General features: G+C 43.4%; 1 protein-coding gene across 1 annotated transcript in view; it reads right to left on the bottom strand.

Annotated features, from left to right (window-relative positions):
• SVOP (SV2 related protein) overlaps nt 1-12,237 on the bottom strand; it is a 101,711-nt gene that overhangs the window by 22,712 nt on the left and 66,762 nt on the right. Inside the window, exons 7-10 of the mRNA XM_021073883.1 lie at nt 7,452-7,515; nt 5,521-5,646; nt 3,579-3,707; nt 1,229-1,302 (exon numbers count right to left, since the gene is read on the bottom strand). Coding sequence (XP_020929542.1) covers nt 1,229-1,302; nt 3,579-3,707; nt 5,521-5,646; nt 7,452-7,515 — 393 coding nt within the window. The remainder of the gene's footprint in view (nt 1-1,228; nt 1,303-3,578; nt 3,708-5,520; nt 5,647-7,451; nt 7,516-12,237) is intronic.

The raw sequence follows: 12,237 nt of genomic DNA, 5'->3' as shown, positions 1-12,237 counted from the left end.
AATCCCTGGCCTTGCTCAGTGGGTTAGGATCCGGGATTGCCGTGAGCTATGGTGTAGGTTGCAGACATGGCTCGGATCCCCAGTTGCTGTGGCTCTGGTGTAGACCAGCGGCTACAGCTCTGATTCGACCCCTAGCCTGGGAACCTCCATATGCCGCAGGAGTGGCCCTAGAAAAGGCAAAAAGACAAAAAAAAAAAAAAAAAAAAAAAAAAAAAAAAAAAAAAAAAAAAAGAAGAAGAAGAAGAAAAAGAAAAAGCAGAAAGCAGAAAGAGATCAGAACTGAAAGCTCTAAGAATGCCCCTGTTGACCAAATCAGGGGTTCCCAAAATATGGGCCCTGCGCCACTGGTGGTACCCAAGGCATGGTAAGGAGAGAGGGGGATGGAGATAGCAGAAGTATTAAATCTCACTGTGGGAAAAAAAAATTCTAAGTTTCTTTCAATTCTTTGATCATCTCTCAGCCTTACTTACGTGCTAATGAGTCCTTACCACCTTCCCCCTTGTCTGTCTCTTAAATACAGCGGCTCAGTGCCTTGGCAAACCATCAATCTATCTACTTTTTACTGTACAATCCCCCCTCAGTGTCAGTGGGGGCATCGGTTCCAGGACTGCCCCCACCCCCCAAAAAAAATCCATGGATACCAAAATCCTTGGATGTTGAAGTCCCTTATATAAAGTGATGTAGTATTTGCACATAACCTGCATCCTCCCTTTTACTTTAAATTGTCTCTGCATTACTTATCATACCTCATACAATGTAAGTGCCACATAAAGAATTGCAACGACAATGTAAATGCTATGTAAATAGTCATAACTACAATGTTGGTGCACAACAAATTCAAGTTTTGCTTTTTAGAATTTCCTGGAATTTTTTTTCTAAATATATTCCATCTGTGGTCAGTTGAATCCCTGAACGTGGAACCTGTGGCTAGGGAGGGCCAACTGTATTTATTTTTATAAGCAACTTTGAAATATGGTTGGCTGTTAAAATTTTTCCTTAAAGCAGATAAAGTTTCCTTTTGAAAGACATTTATCTGAGTAAAAAGTGAGCCAAGTTAAAGGAAAACACTAAGAAATAATAATACGGGCAATAACACAGAAGTTGGGAAAGAGATGCTCAGTTTTGCAAATGTTGCCCAAGCTGGAGGAGTTTTCTGAGCTCTGAGTTAAAGCAAAACTAAAATAGGGTGCAGATGAGGGAAATCCAAGCATTAATGAACAGCTCTTACCATATAAACCACAGCAACAAGGTTGTCCATCTAAAATGGGGTGTGAAAAGGTCCCTCATTTTGCCTCGGTCTTCCTGTTTCAAGACAAAGAATGCCATTTACTCTCCTCTCCTACAGATGTGTGGGCATCAGTTGGTGGCCTCTGACCAGTGGATACCCTGAGGCTGGGAGGGGGGTTTCTGGTGGCCTGGACACTCAGGATTGGAAAACTCAGGACTCAAATCCACAGCACTCAGCCATCCCCTACCCCCCACCCCCAGCCCAGGGAGGACTCCAACCAGGACTAAGCAATGACCAGAGGTTTGATTCCCCATCCCCATGCCAGCCTGGAATCCTGAGCTGGGAAGCAGACCCCTCAGGCTTGGCCTCTCTGAGGCCTCTTGGGTGATCCCATGGACCAGGGAGCAAAAAACTCAGTCCAAGGATTTCCCATCTTATCTCAGAGGTAATGAACCCAACTAGTATCCATAAGGACTTGGGTTCGATCCCTGGCCTCGCTCAGTGGGTTAAGGATCCTGCAATGCTGTGAGCCGTGGTGTGGGTCACAGATATGGCTCTGATCTGGTGTTGCTGTGGCTGTGGTATAGGCCGGCAACTGTAGCTCCAATTCAATTCCTAGCCTGGGAACCTCCCTATGCCACGAGTGCGGCCCTAAAAAGCAAAAAAAAAAAAAAAAAGAAAATCAGTCCATAGACGCCTCCCACCATTTCACACCTTCCTCACTCAAAGCCAGCTCTAGGTCCAGGTGACAAAAATTAATTGACCCACTTGCCAATTTTATTTTATTTTTGCTGTATATTAATTATTACTTTTTGTCTATTTTTGCTGTATTTTAAAATTATAGTTGTCAATTTTATATAATTTACTAATTTATAAAATCTTTGGTTTACAATGTTCCATTTTTAAAAGAAATATTCTATGATTGTGATTATCTTCTTAGATATATGCAATAAACACATTTTTCTTAGTAGCAGTTTGAGAAGTGATCACTTATTTAAATGTGCTAAAAGTTATTTTAAGAAGATTATGGGGAGTTCTGTTGTGGTTCAGTGGTTAATGAACCCAACTAGCATCCGTGAGGATGCACGTTTAATCCCTGGCCTTGCTCAGTGGGTTGAGGATCTGGCATTGCCATGAGCTGTGGTGCAGGCCACAGATGTGGCTTGGATCCCGAGTTGCTATGGCTATGGTGTAGGCCAGCAGCTACAGCTCCAATTTGACCCTTAGCCTGCGAAATTCCATATGCTGCACCTGTGGCTCTAAAAGGACAAAATAAAAATAAAAATAAAATAAATAAAAAATTATGGATTATAGATGGTTTAATCTACCTGTGAATATTGGCTTCATGAACATAGCTATTTTCATAATATATTCTTTTTTTTTGGCCATTCCCATGGCATGTGGAAGTTCCTGGCCCAGGGATGGAACTCACACCACTGCAGTGGCCTGAGCCACAAGCAGTGACAATGCCAGGTCCTTAACCCACCGAGCCACCAGGGAACTCCCAATATATTCCTAAATAAAACGACAATGCTCATTAATATGCTTAATGAATATATTTGAGAATATGAGGCTCCTGCTCTTTGGGATGTTCCTGACATACCCTGGTGCTTCCCAAAGCAGATCTAGGGTATGCCTCCTGGCTTCTATGTTGTCAGACAATGCCTAACACTTTCCTTCAATCTGGTGAAATCCCACGCAGTTCTTTTTGCCTAATATAGAAATAATCAGAAATATAATTTTAAAAAAATTCCTTGTAGGGTCTGTTATTTGTTTAAGAGTCTTCGTGATGTTTCTGTAAGCCACTTGGTTCATTCTCAAGGGCAGGGACTGCAGGCTTTAACCTGGCTCCCTTCTCCCCACTTGCACCTGTGGTAGGTGCTCATACATTTTCACCCTGGCAGATTCCCTGATGGTGTTGCCATGGGGAGTGAGGTACCACCATTGAAGATGTCTACCTAAGTGCAGCTTGGTGCCCTGGATCTAAGCCTATCTTGGCACTCTCTACTGGTTTTATTGTCAAGCCTTTGCCAATCAATCACATCAACTAATCCAACTTCATGGGTGCTGAATGACGAAATCGAAGCAGGAGTAGTTACAGGACTCATTATCGGATTTTACATCACATTTCTCTAATCATTGGCTGCGTTCTCCCGTGGTAATTTTGGGATGTGGCAGTGAAAACGCACAGATCAGAGTTGCTAAATTCTCCTTGCAGATCCTGCCCACCGCGTTCCCACACCCATTCAAGGCATACCCGTGAGCACACAGACATGCATGCCCCACTTTTTATACACGCTCCCTCATGCACAGGGACACACATACCACAGTCAGTCTTCCAGGCACTGACCTGTCTGGAGATGATGAGCTTCCCCAGAGGCATGGGGGCTCCGTTTTCCGTGGCTATCCTCTTTAAGGTGGCAATGGCCTTTTCCTGGTTTCCAGAGAGCACATCATATCTTGCACTCTCTGGCAGCCACTATGGAGACAGGAGACCCAGACATGGCCGGTTAGGACAGAACAGAATGCTTGGTCCCAGACATAATGCTCTCATCTGTGGGTGGAGCCCTTAAGACTAGAGGCTCTGGGGCTCTAAGCCTGACTTCAAATCCTGCCACTGCCATTGATTATAATGGCTCTGTGACCTTGAGCAATAACTTGACCTCTCTGTGCCTCCATTTCCTCACCCATAAAATGGGGATAATAATAGATCCTCCCTCTTAGGGTTGTTGAGAGGATTAAGTGGGATAATCCAGACAAAGTGCTCAGCACAGTGCTTGGGATGGGTTAAGGTAGCTGTTATTGTTGCCAGTGCTACTTCTGTAATTTGGTGCTGCTTCAGAGTTCTGGGTGACTGCTGAATTAAATGAAGACTGCCACTAAAAAGAAAAAAAGTCCACTACTCTTACCACCACCATCACCACCCCTATCTTTCAAGAAACTACACCTCACCTTAGTTTAGCATCATTTTGCAAACTCAGTCTAAGAGGTACAAAGAAATCAGAAAAACCTTTGGGCCTAATAGAATCCCAACCCCAAGTGACTAGATAAAGAGATTTCCATAAAACAAAGAACATCAATCTGTGAAATGAGAGAGGGTGAGATTTGGAGTCAGACCATCTGGTTCAAATGAATTCTGTTATTTGCTGTGTGCCTTTTGACAAGTCAGTCAACCTCTCTGGGTCTTAGTTTCCTCAGCAGTAAAATGAGAATGTAGCAGAGATTGCTAGTGCCAATTAAAACGCATGCTTCCCTTTCCATAGTAAAGAGTTGTCCTTGGATCTGGCTTGCCCAGCCAGAAACTACATCTCCCAGCACCTCTTGCATCTAGGCGCTGCCATACAATATGCTTTCACTACTGGCATATGAGCATTTACTTGGGGGCCCACTGGTTGTAAAGTGTTTTATGGGTTTGGTCTACACATGAAGTGATAAGAGTGTGTTTTGAGCTCATTGCAGGGGAAGTGGGGGTAGTCTATGTAGACCTGACATGGAGAGATCATTTGAGCCCCTGGACCCAGCTGTGCCTGAAGCCAGATATTTAATTTTCTATCATCTCTTTTACTCAAACCAGTTCAAATTGGGTTTTTGTCATTTGCAACTTAAGAATCCTAACCATCCCAAATAGAGTCACCTTAAGTGAAGATCTTACAGTGGGGAGGCAGGGTACCACATCCTCCTGATGTCTCCCTCAAAAACACTTCATCAATCTGTCTGGAGGAAACCTGACACCCCATACCGGGCCTACCTCAAGCCCTGCTCCTTTGTGTCATTTCCTGATTTAAAAAGGAATTTTAAGGAGTTCCCTTGGGGCGCAGCAGGCCAAGGGCCATTGTCACTGCAGCAGCTCAGGTCTGGGTTCCATCTCTAGCTTGGGAACTTCCACATGCCGCAGGCATGGCAAACAAACAAACAAACAAAATGCCCAATTTTAAAAGTTGGCTTTGGGGAGTTCCTGTTGTGGCTTAGCGGGTTAAGAACCCAACTAGGATCCATGAGGATGTGGGTTTGATCCCTGGCCTCCCTCCGTGGGTTAAAGATCTGGCATTGCTGCAAGCTGCAGTGTGCGCTGCAGATTTGATTCAGACATGGAGTTGCTGTGGCTGTGGGGTAGGCTGGCAGCTGTAGCTCCGATTTGACCCCTAGTCTGGGAACTTCCATATGCTGCAGGTGCTGCCCTAAAAAGAAAAAAAAAAATGGCTTTGTACCCTTCTCCATACCCTCCCCACAAAAATACAGCAAATGGCAGGAGATCAAGTAGCAAAAGCTGAAATCTCTTAAGGGATACCTACAAAGCACAGGACAGCGAAGAGGAGGAGCGGGACAGCTGAAAGAAGGAGCAGCCAACGCCAGCCCAGGCTGGGCATCACAAACACAGCCAGGATGACCTCGAACACCGTCCCGATGGCCCAGAACACCTGGCACGGGAGAATGGCCGTCAGTAATGGGGCAGCATTGGTCACCATGGTGAGCAATTCCAGGATCATTGTAGACAAGCTTATCTACATGGGTGAGAGGTCCTTAGGGTTGGGAAAGTCCGAATGGTCATCACTTTTCCTGTGGTCCATATGGATGGGCCAGGGCCTTCATGTTGTCCATCTCCTGAGGGTGCCATCCACACTGTATTATATTTGCATGGTGCCCCCTGCAGTGTGCACTTAACCAGTGGGCAGCTCTGGTTAAGGAGATCAATGTGATCAATATTGTGCAAGTCAATAGAGTGGTGTACACAGTGTTTTTTGTCTATTGACATCCACCTCCCTTGCCCAATAGTGCCCCAGCATCCTTTATCAAGAATTGCCTCTTCTCTGTGGTGCTGAATATCTTCTGTCTGCTTCTCTGAGTCCTTCTTCATCCTTTTCCACCTCCTCTTTGTATGGACTGCATTCAGGCTCCCTGTCCTCTGGTTTCACATTGGGTGTAGCCAAAGGGGAGCCCCACAGGAGATTGGAAGAAAGGGGGATTGGGGTGCTTGTTCCTCTGGCTCCTTCCCTACAGGGTGGTCATAGGCTGGCCAGGCTGCTAATCACTCCTTCGCTTTGCCCCCTCAGGGACTTTATAAACAGTCCCTTTACGAAACCCTCTTCAAAGTATCCTAATGTGAGTATGCTGGTCCTTGCTGCAATCTTGAATCTACAACTATTGTCCATTCCAAAATACTGTCCTTCATCTTCCCTGTCTGGGAGCCCCCAAGAGCCTTTCCAAATTTCCTTTTGTTTAAAGTAACCACAGTCCATTTCAGTTGCTGAAAACCAGAGTTGACAGTCAAAATGGCTAACAATTTATAGCACTGGCCAGTCAGAATCAACATGGGTTACACACCTCCCCTACCCCACCAGACTGTACCAGGTGTTAACTCTTTAGTTGCTGGATCACGAGGAGTTCTAGGGAGTCCTTAGAAAGGACAGGTGTCAGGTGATGAGGGCTAGTAAGTGATCGGAGTCAGCTGGCACAGAGGCATTTCAAAATCTGAAAAACTGGTTCATCTGCACCAGTGTGGACCAACTGACCACCACCCTGATTGGTCAGGGGCAGATGCAATCAGGATGGCTAAGATGGGCTGTGAAGTCAATACGATCCATATAGTTGACATGATCATGGTGATTGGGGAGGGTTGTGACTGTGGACCTCAGTGTCCTACAGGGACAAATAAACAGTACTGCCATTGCATGGAGGAGGGCCATTGAGCTGCTATATATTTGCCCTGAGATCTTCTAGATCATGGTTCAAAAATAGGTCATGGGACCCCGGCAGAGAGAGGGCTTGAGAGAGACTGGCTGGTCCAAGCGACTTTTAAGGCAGCCCATTGGCCACAGAGGTGGCCATGAGTGGAGATCTCACACAAGACATGGGTGAATCTGGATACAAACAGAGGTAAAGAAGAATGATATGGTTAGGGGGCAGGAGTTTGGCCCACTCAAGCTACACTGTTCAGCATCAACTCTCAGATAAAAGTCATTTCTAGTTCAAGAAAGACATACTACCTGCCTGTCACTTTTCTTTTTTCAGGGATGGTAGGTTGAATCTTCTTGTCCATCGAAGAATTAATCCATACTGCCTAACAACCATGTTGAAATCAGCATAACTGATCCATTTAAATCCTTGCCTACTGAGTCTACTGTATTTTTCTAAACCCCCTTTTCCTTGTCCTATGGCTCAAGATGCCTGGGAATCTCTTGCTCAGAAACAGAGTAATCTCCAGAACACAGACCATCCTCCTTACCTCAATCAGCAAAATGCACTTAGCTCTGGCTTTCATGGGAAGGAACTCAGCGTACAGCGTCACCCTGGGAAAGCAAAAGACAGAAAGGGGGCTAAGGTCAGGCCTGAGTGTGAATATGGCTAGTTTTCTGAATTCCGCGGCCAACATTCCTCCTAGGGTGATCTGTGGACCATTTCTGGGGATGATGGCTAAATATGTAGATCTCCACCCAAGAACTTCAGAAACAGACTCAGGGGTGGGGTCCTGGCATCCATGTTTTTAACCAAATGATTCTCACATTTAGCAACTCCTGTCATTGAGTATTCCCCACAACCCAGTGAATCTAGGTGAAAAAAGAGGGGTGGGATGATAGGTTACTTCCATCTATTTTCCTATTGCTCAGGTCCTGAATAGTCTTGGAGAAGAGGTCTTTCATTCCATAGGATGTCCCTCATCCTGGGTCCATCTGATGTCTCCTTGTGACCAGACTCAGCCCATGTCTTCTTGTCAGGAACCTCACAGAAATGATGCTGCACTCTTTCCCAGTGCCTCACAGCAGGGACATGATGTCAACTTGTCCCATCACTGGTGACATTAATTTTCACCACTTGTCAGGATCAAGTTTTCTGACAGATGTTTCCATCCTAAAGTTATCAATTTTCCATTTGTGATTAATAAATACCTTGTGTGAGAACAATATCCTGCTCCCCATAAAATCTGAACTCACCAGCTTTAGCATTCCATCCTTTGATGATTTCTGCCTGAATCTACCACCATTACAATAGCAAATTGTATTTATTATTCCATAGCTCCTTCTTCATTTATTAGTTGTCATTCTACTGTAAGGAAGAACTTTCTTTTCATCTATCTATCCATCCATCTACCTACCTTCTTATGCATTCATTTCATTAATATGGACTTGTAGGTTCCTGTTTTATGCAGTGGATTATAATCCATTACTGCTTTTATTTATTTTTTTAAAATTTTTACTTTTGGCTTTTTAGGGCTGCACCTGCAGCATATGGAAGTTCCCAGGTTAGGGGAGCTACAGCTGTCAGGCTACATCACAGTCACAGTAACACTTAGATCTGAGCTGTGTCTGTGGTCTACACCCCAGATCACAGCAAAGGCAGATCCTTAACCCATTGAGTGGGGCCAGGGATTGAATCCACATCCTCATGGATACTAGTTGGGTTAGTTACTGCTGAGCCACAATGGGAACTCTGCCTTTATTATTTTGATACTCAGACTTCATTATTTTGATACACAGATCTGGTCAGTGGAAGCCCCTTTAAGCTGGTTCCTATGTCTTTCTGACACATGTCCACCATTCCTTTAGCTCTTTCTTACCTTCTGGTACAATGAGGTGTCCAGGCTCATAAGTACTTTCTTCGCCCCAACCAATGAGATCAGTCATTTTTCTAAGAAGTTCTGATTCCTTCTGGCAAGGGACGGTATTTAGAAACCAAGATCTGAATGCTCAGTGTGCTCATTGCTATGGGGGTTACCATTGCTTCTAGGCCCTCTCAGTAGAGACAGGAAATCTATCTATCCATCCTTCCTCTGGATACCTCTGTCTCTCTACTTCTTTCTCTCTGTCTCTCTCCCTCTACCCCTCCACATGCATACCATACATCTAAAACTATTTCCCTATCTGTGTGTATATATATATATATTTTTTTTCAAATAATGAGTTCATACTGATACTTTTAATTCCAACACTTTAGGGTTTTTTTCTAACCTTTACAATTGCCATGTTTGTACTTCTCTTCTCCAACATTGAGAAATCCTGGTCTCGTTATCTTCAAAATATTTCTTATTTGCTCAATTGATTCACTTGTTCACTCAGTGTAACCAATGTCTCAACCATACTGGCTACCTCATCCATCTACTACCTCCTCATCTCCTCCCCTCCCTTTCACTTGCTCAGCTAACAGACATGCTGGGAAGAGAAGGAAACTTCCAAACTACTCCCCGATGCTGCCTTCCATTTTGAAAGAAAGATGAGTCCTTCTCTTTCATCTACCACCTAAGCCAGGCATCTGAGCTATTGGATGAACTTGTTACTCTCTTTGCTCCTCATAAGGTAGATGGAGTAGAGAGAAGTTAATTTCCATTAACCATTTTGATGCAGATGCTGCTAGACCCCTTTACCAGATTATCATAACCACCTGCCAGCTGCTGCTGCTAACAGTTCATAAATGCAACCCTCTCTTAGGATTGCTTTTGAGCAATTGGAGCTGCCTGCCTCACCCCAGAGGTATCTGATTTAGTTATACCCTTTCTCTCTAGGGCAGGCTGCAGACTACCCTGCCTCAAGGTAAAACAGACCTTATGAAAAAATGAACACTCTAGAGCTCCCTATGGAATCAGGCTGAGTCTAGACATCACTTGAAACAACATCACTTAATTTATTCCCTTCACCTGTCTTGCCTCTTTCACTTTTTACAGTTTCCTCCTGAGAGCATTTCCCAAATACATCACCAATACAAAAATCTCTGCCTCAGTCTGTCTGCTTCTATGGAGCCCAACCTATGACACCTTTTCCTGCAAAGCATCTAACTTTTTCAATGCTGGTCTCAGCAATACCATTAAGATGTAGAAATAGTTCTATTGCTGGTAAAAGATCTTAGGGTTACAATAAAAGATGCCTCTGTCCAGAGAAGGGAGAATTCTCAGGAACCTCAGAGGAAAGGCTAGGGCTTTAGTAGTTTAGACATACTCCATTTAGAGAAAAGTATGAAGAAAAGCCAATGTCATCTAGTCTTCCTTCACAGTATGAGTGTTTTAGTAAATCCCCTTTCCGCTTTGGTGGTTTGTTTGTTTTTTTCCTATCCCTTTCTCTTTTCTTAATCTTGCTGTCTCTGTTTGAACCCCTGAGATCATATGCAAGAATTTTGAATCCTATTTTTCTGTCTTTTTATTGGCCACACCAATGGCATATGGAAGTTTCCAGGATAGGGGTCAAATAGGAGCTACAGCTGCCAGCCTATACCACAGCAACAGCAATGCAGGACTGAGCCATATCTGCAACCTATGAACATGCATCCTCATGGATATTAGTCAGGTTCTTAGCCCACTGAGCCACAATGGGAACTCCTTGAGCCCTATTTTTTATTGGATTTATAAACAGTATATTTCCACGCCATTTTAAATCCTCTCACACACATATACTCCATCATATTCACAAACTAAATTTTCCTTAATAATAGCTGCTTTTTTTTTTTTTTGGACTTGCCATGTGCCAAACAACTTCTAGATATTTTATGTGAATTTTCTCCCTCAATAAATGTTGCAAGTCAATGGGGTAGGTAATTTTAATTCCCACTGCATGTGTGTATATCTTTAATCCTTATTTTCATCTCTAAATCCGTGTCAGATAAGTTGTGAGTTGACCAGGATCATACGGCTAGTAAGTTAGTAAGTAGAAGAGTCAAAAAAAATTTTTTTCTTTGGCTGCACCCACAGCATATGGCAGTTCTTGGGCCAGGTATTGAATCTGAGCCACAGCTGTGACCTATGCCACAGCTGTGGCAATGCCAGATCCTTAACCCATTGCACCACAGTGGGAACTCCAGAAGAACCAAAATTGTAACCCAGATCTATCTATATTATGCAGCCCATCAAACACTTCCCTATTTGGGTGGTTTCACAATTATAATACATACTTCAGTAGGCATCTCTAGGCTTAAATCTTTGTCTACATGTGGTTTCTTTAGGATAGATTCCTGTAGTAGAATTTGAGTAAAAGTGTATGCATATTTAAAGCTTTTGATATATATCTCCAAAGTGCTTCCCCCAAACAGTTGTTCCAATTTATATGCCTGTAAGTACCTCTCAACAAAACCCATTAGGAATTTCCTTAAGTCAGTTCTGAGAATGGAGACCAAAACTGCGATGGTTGTAAAAGATTAGTGATTACCATGAATGACTCTGAAATTTTATTCTATTCTCCAAATGGTGTGCTGATATTATTATTATTATTATTATTATTATTGTCTTTTTGCCTTTTTCTAGGGCTGCATCTGCGGCATATGGAGGTTTCCAGGCTAGGGGTCGAATTGGATCTGAAGCCGCCGCCTACACCAGAACCACAGCAACGCAGGATCCGAGCCGAGTCTGCGACCTACACCACAGCTCACGGCAACGCCGGATCCTCAACCCACTGAGCAAGGCCAGGGATTGAACCCGCAACCTCATGGTTCCTAGTCAGATTCGTTAACTGCTGAGCCACGATGGGAACGCCTGCTTTTTAAGTCAATAATAAAATAAGAAGCATGTTTACATTTCCTCCACAAATTAAAGTCAAACTACCAACCATGAAAAAATGTGCAGGAGCATATTCTAAGGGCCAATATAATCCTGTTCTTAGATGTCAAGGATTTACTTTTATAATGAACTTAGAGGATGCAGTCTTTATTTTAGGCACGGAAGTAGTACCCAAATGCATTCTCATTGTAAATAATCCTGCAATATGCAAAGTATCGCATCAATATGGAATATTAAAAAAATAAATTTAAAAAAATGCAGAATATATGATGAATCTTCCTCTTCCTCCTTACCCCTACTTCTAACCCCCTTCCCTAAAGCCATAACTAACAGCAATTTGCCTTGTAACCCTCCAGCCCCTTCTCTCTGTACATGAATATGCAAATTTAAAACTGAATAGACATTTTTCCAAAGAGGACATAACAGATGGCAACATACATATGAAAAGATGTTCAACATCCCTAATCATCAGGGAAATGCAAATCAAAACTACAACATCTCACCTCACACCTGTCAGAATAACTATCATCAAAAAGAC

This window comes from Sus scrofa, chromosome 14, assembly GCF_000003025.6.
Source record: "Sus scrofa isolate TJ Tabasco breed Duroc chromosome 14, Sscrofa11.1, whole genome shotgun sequence".
Taxonomy (NCBI): Eukaryota; Metazoa; Chordata; class Mammalia; order Artiodactyla; family Suidae; genus Sus; species Sus scrofa.
This window is presented reverse-complemented; position numbering and strand designations above follow the sequence as displayed.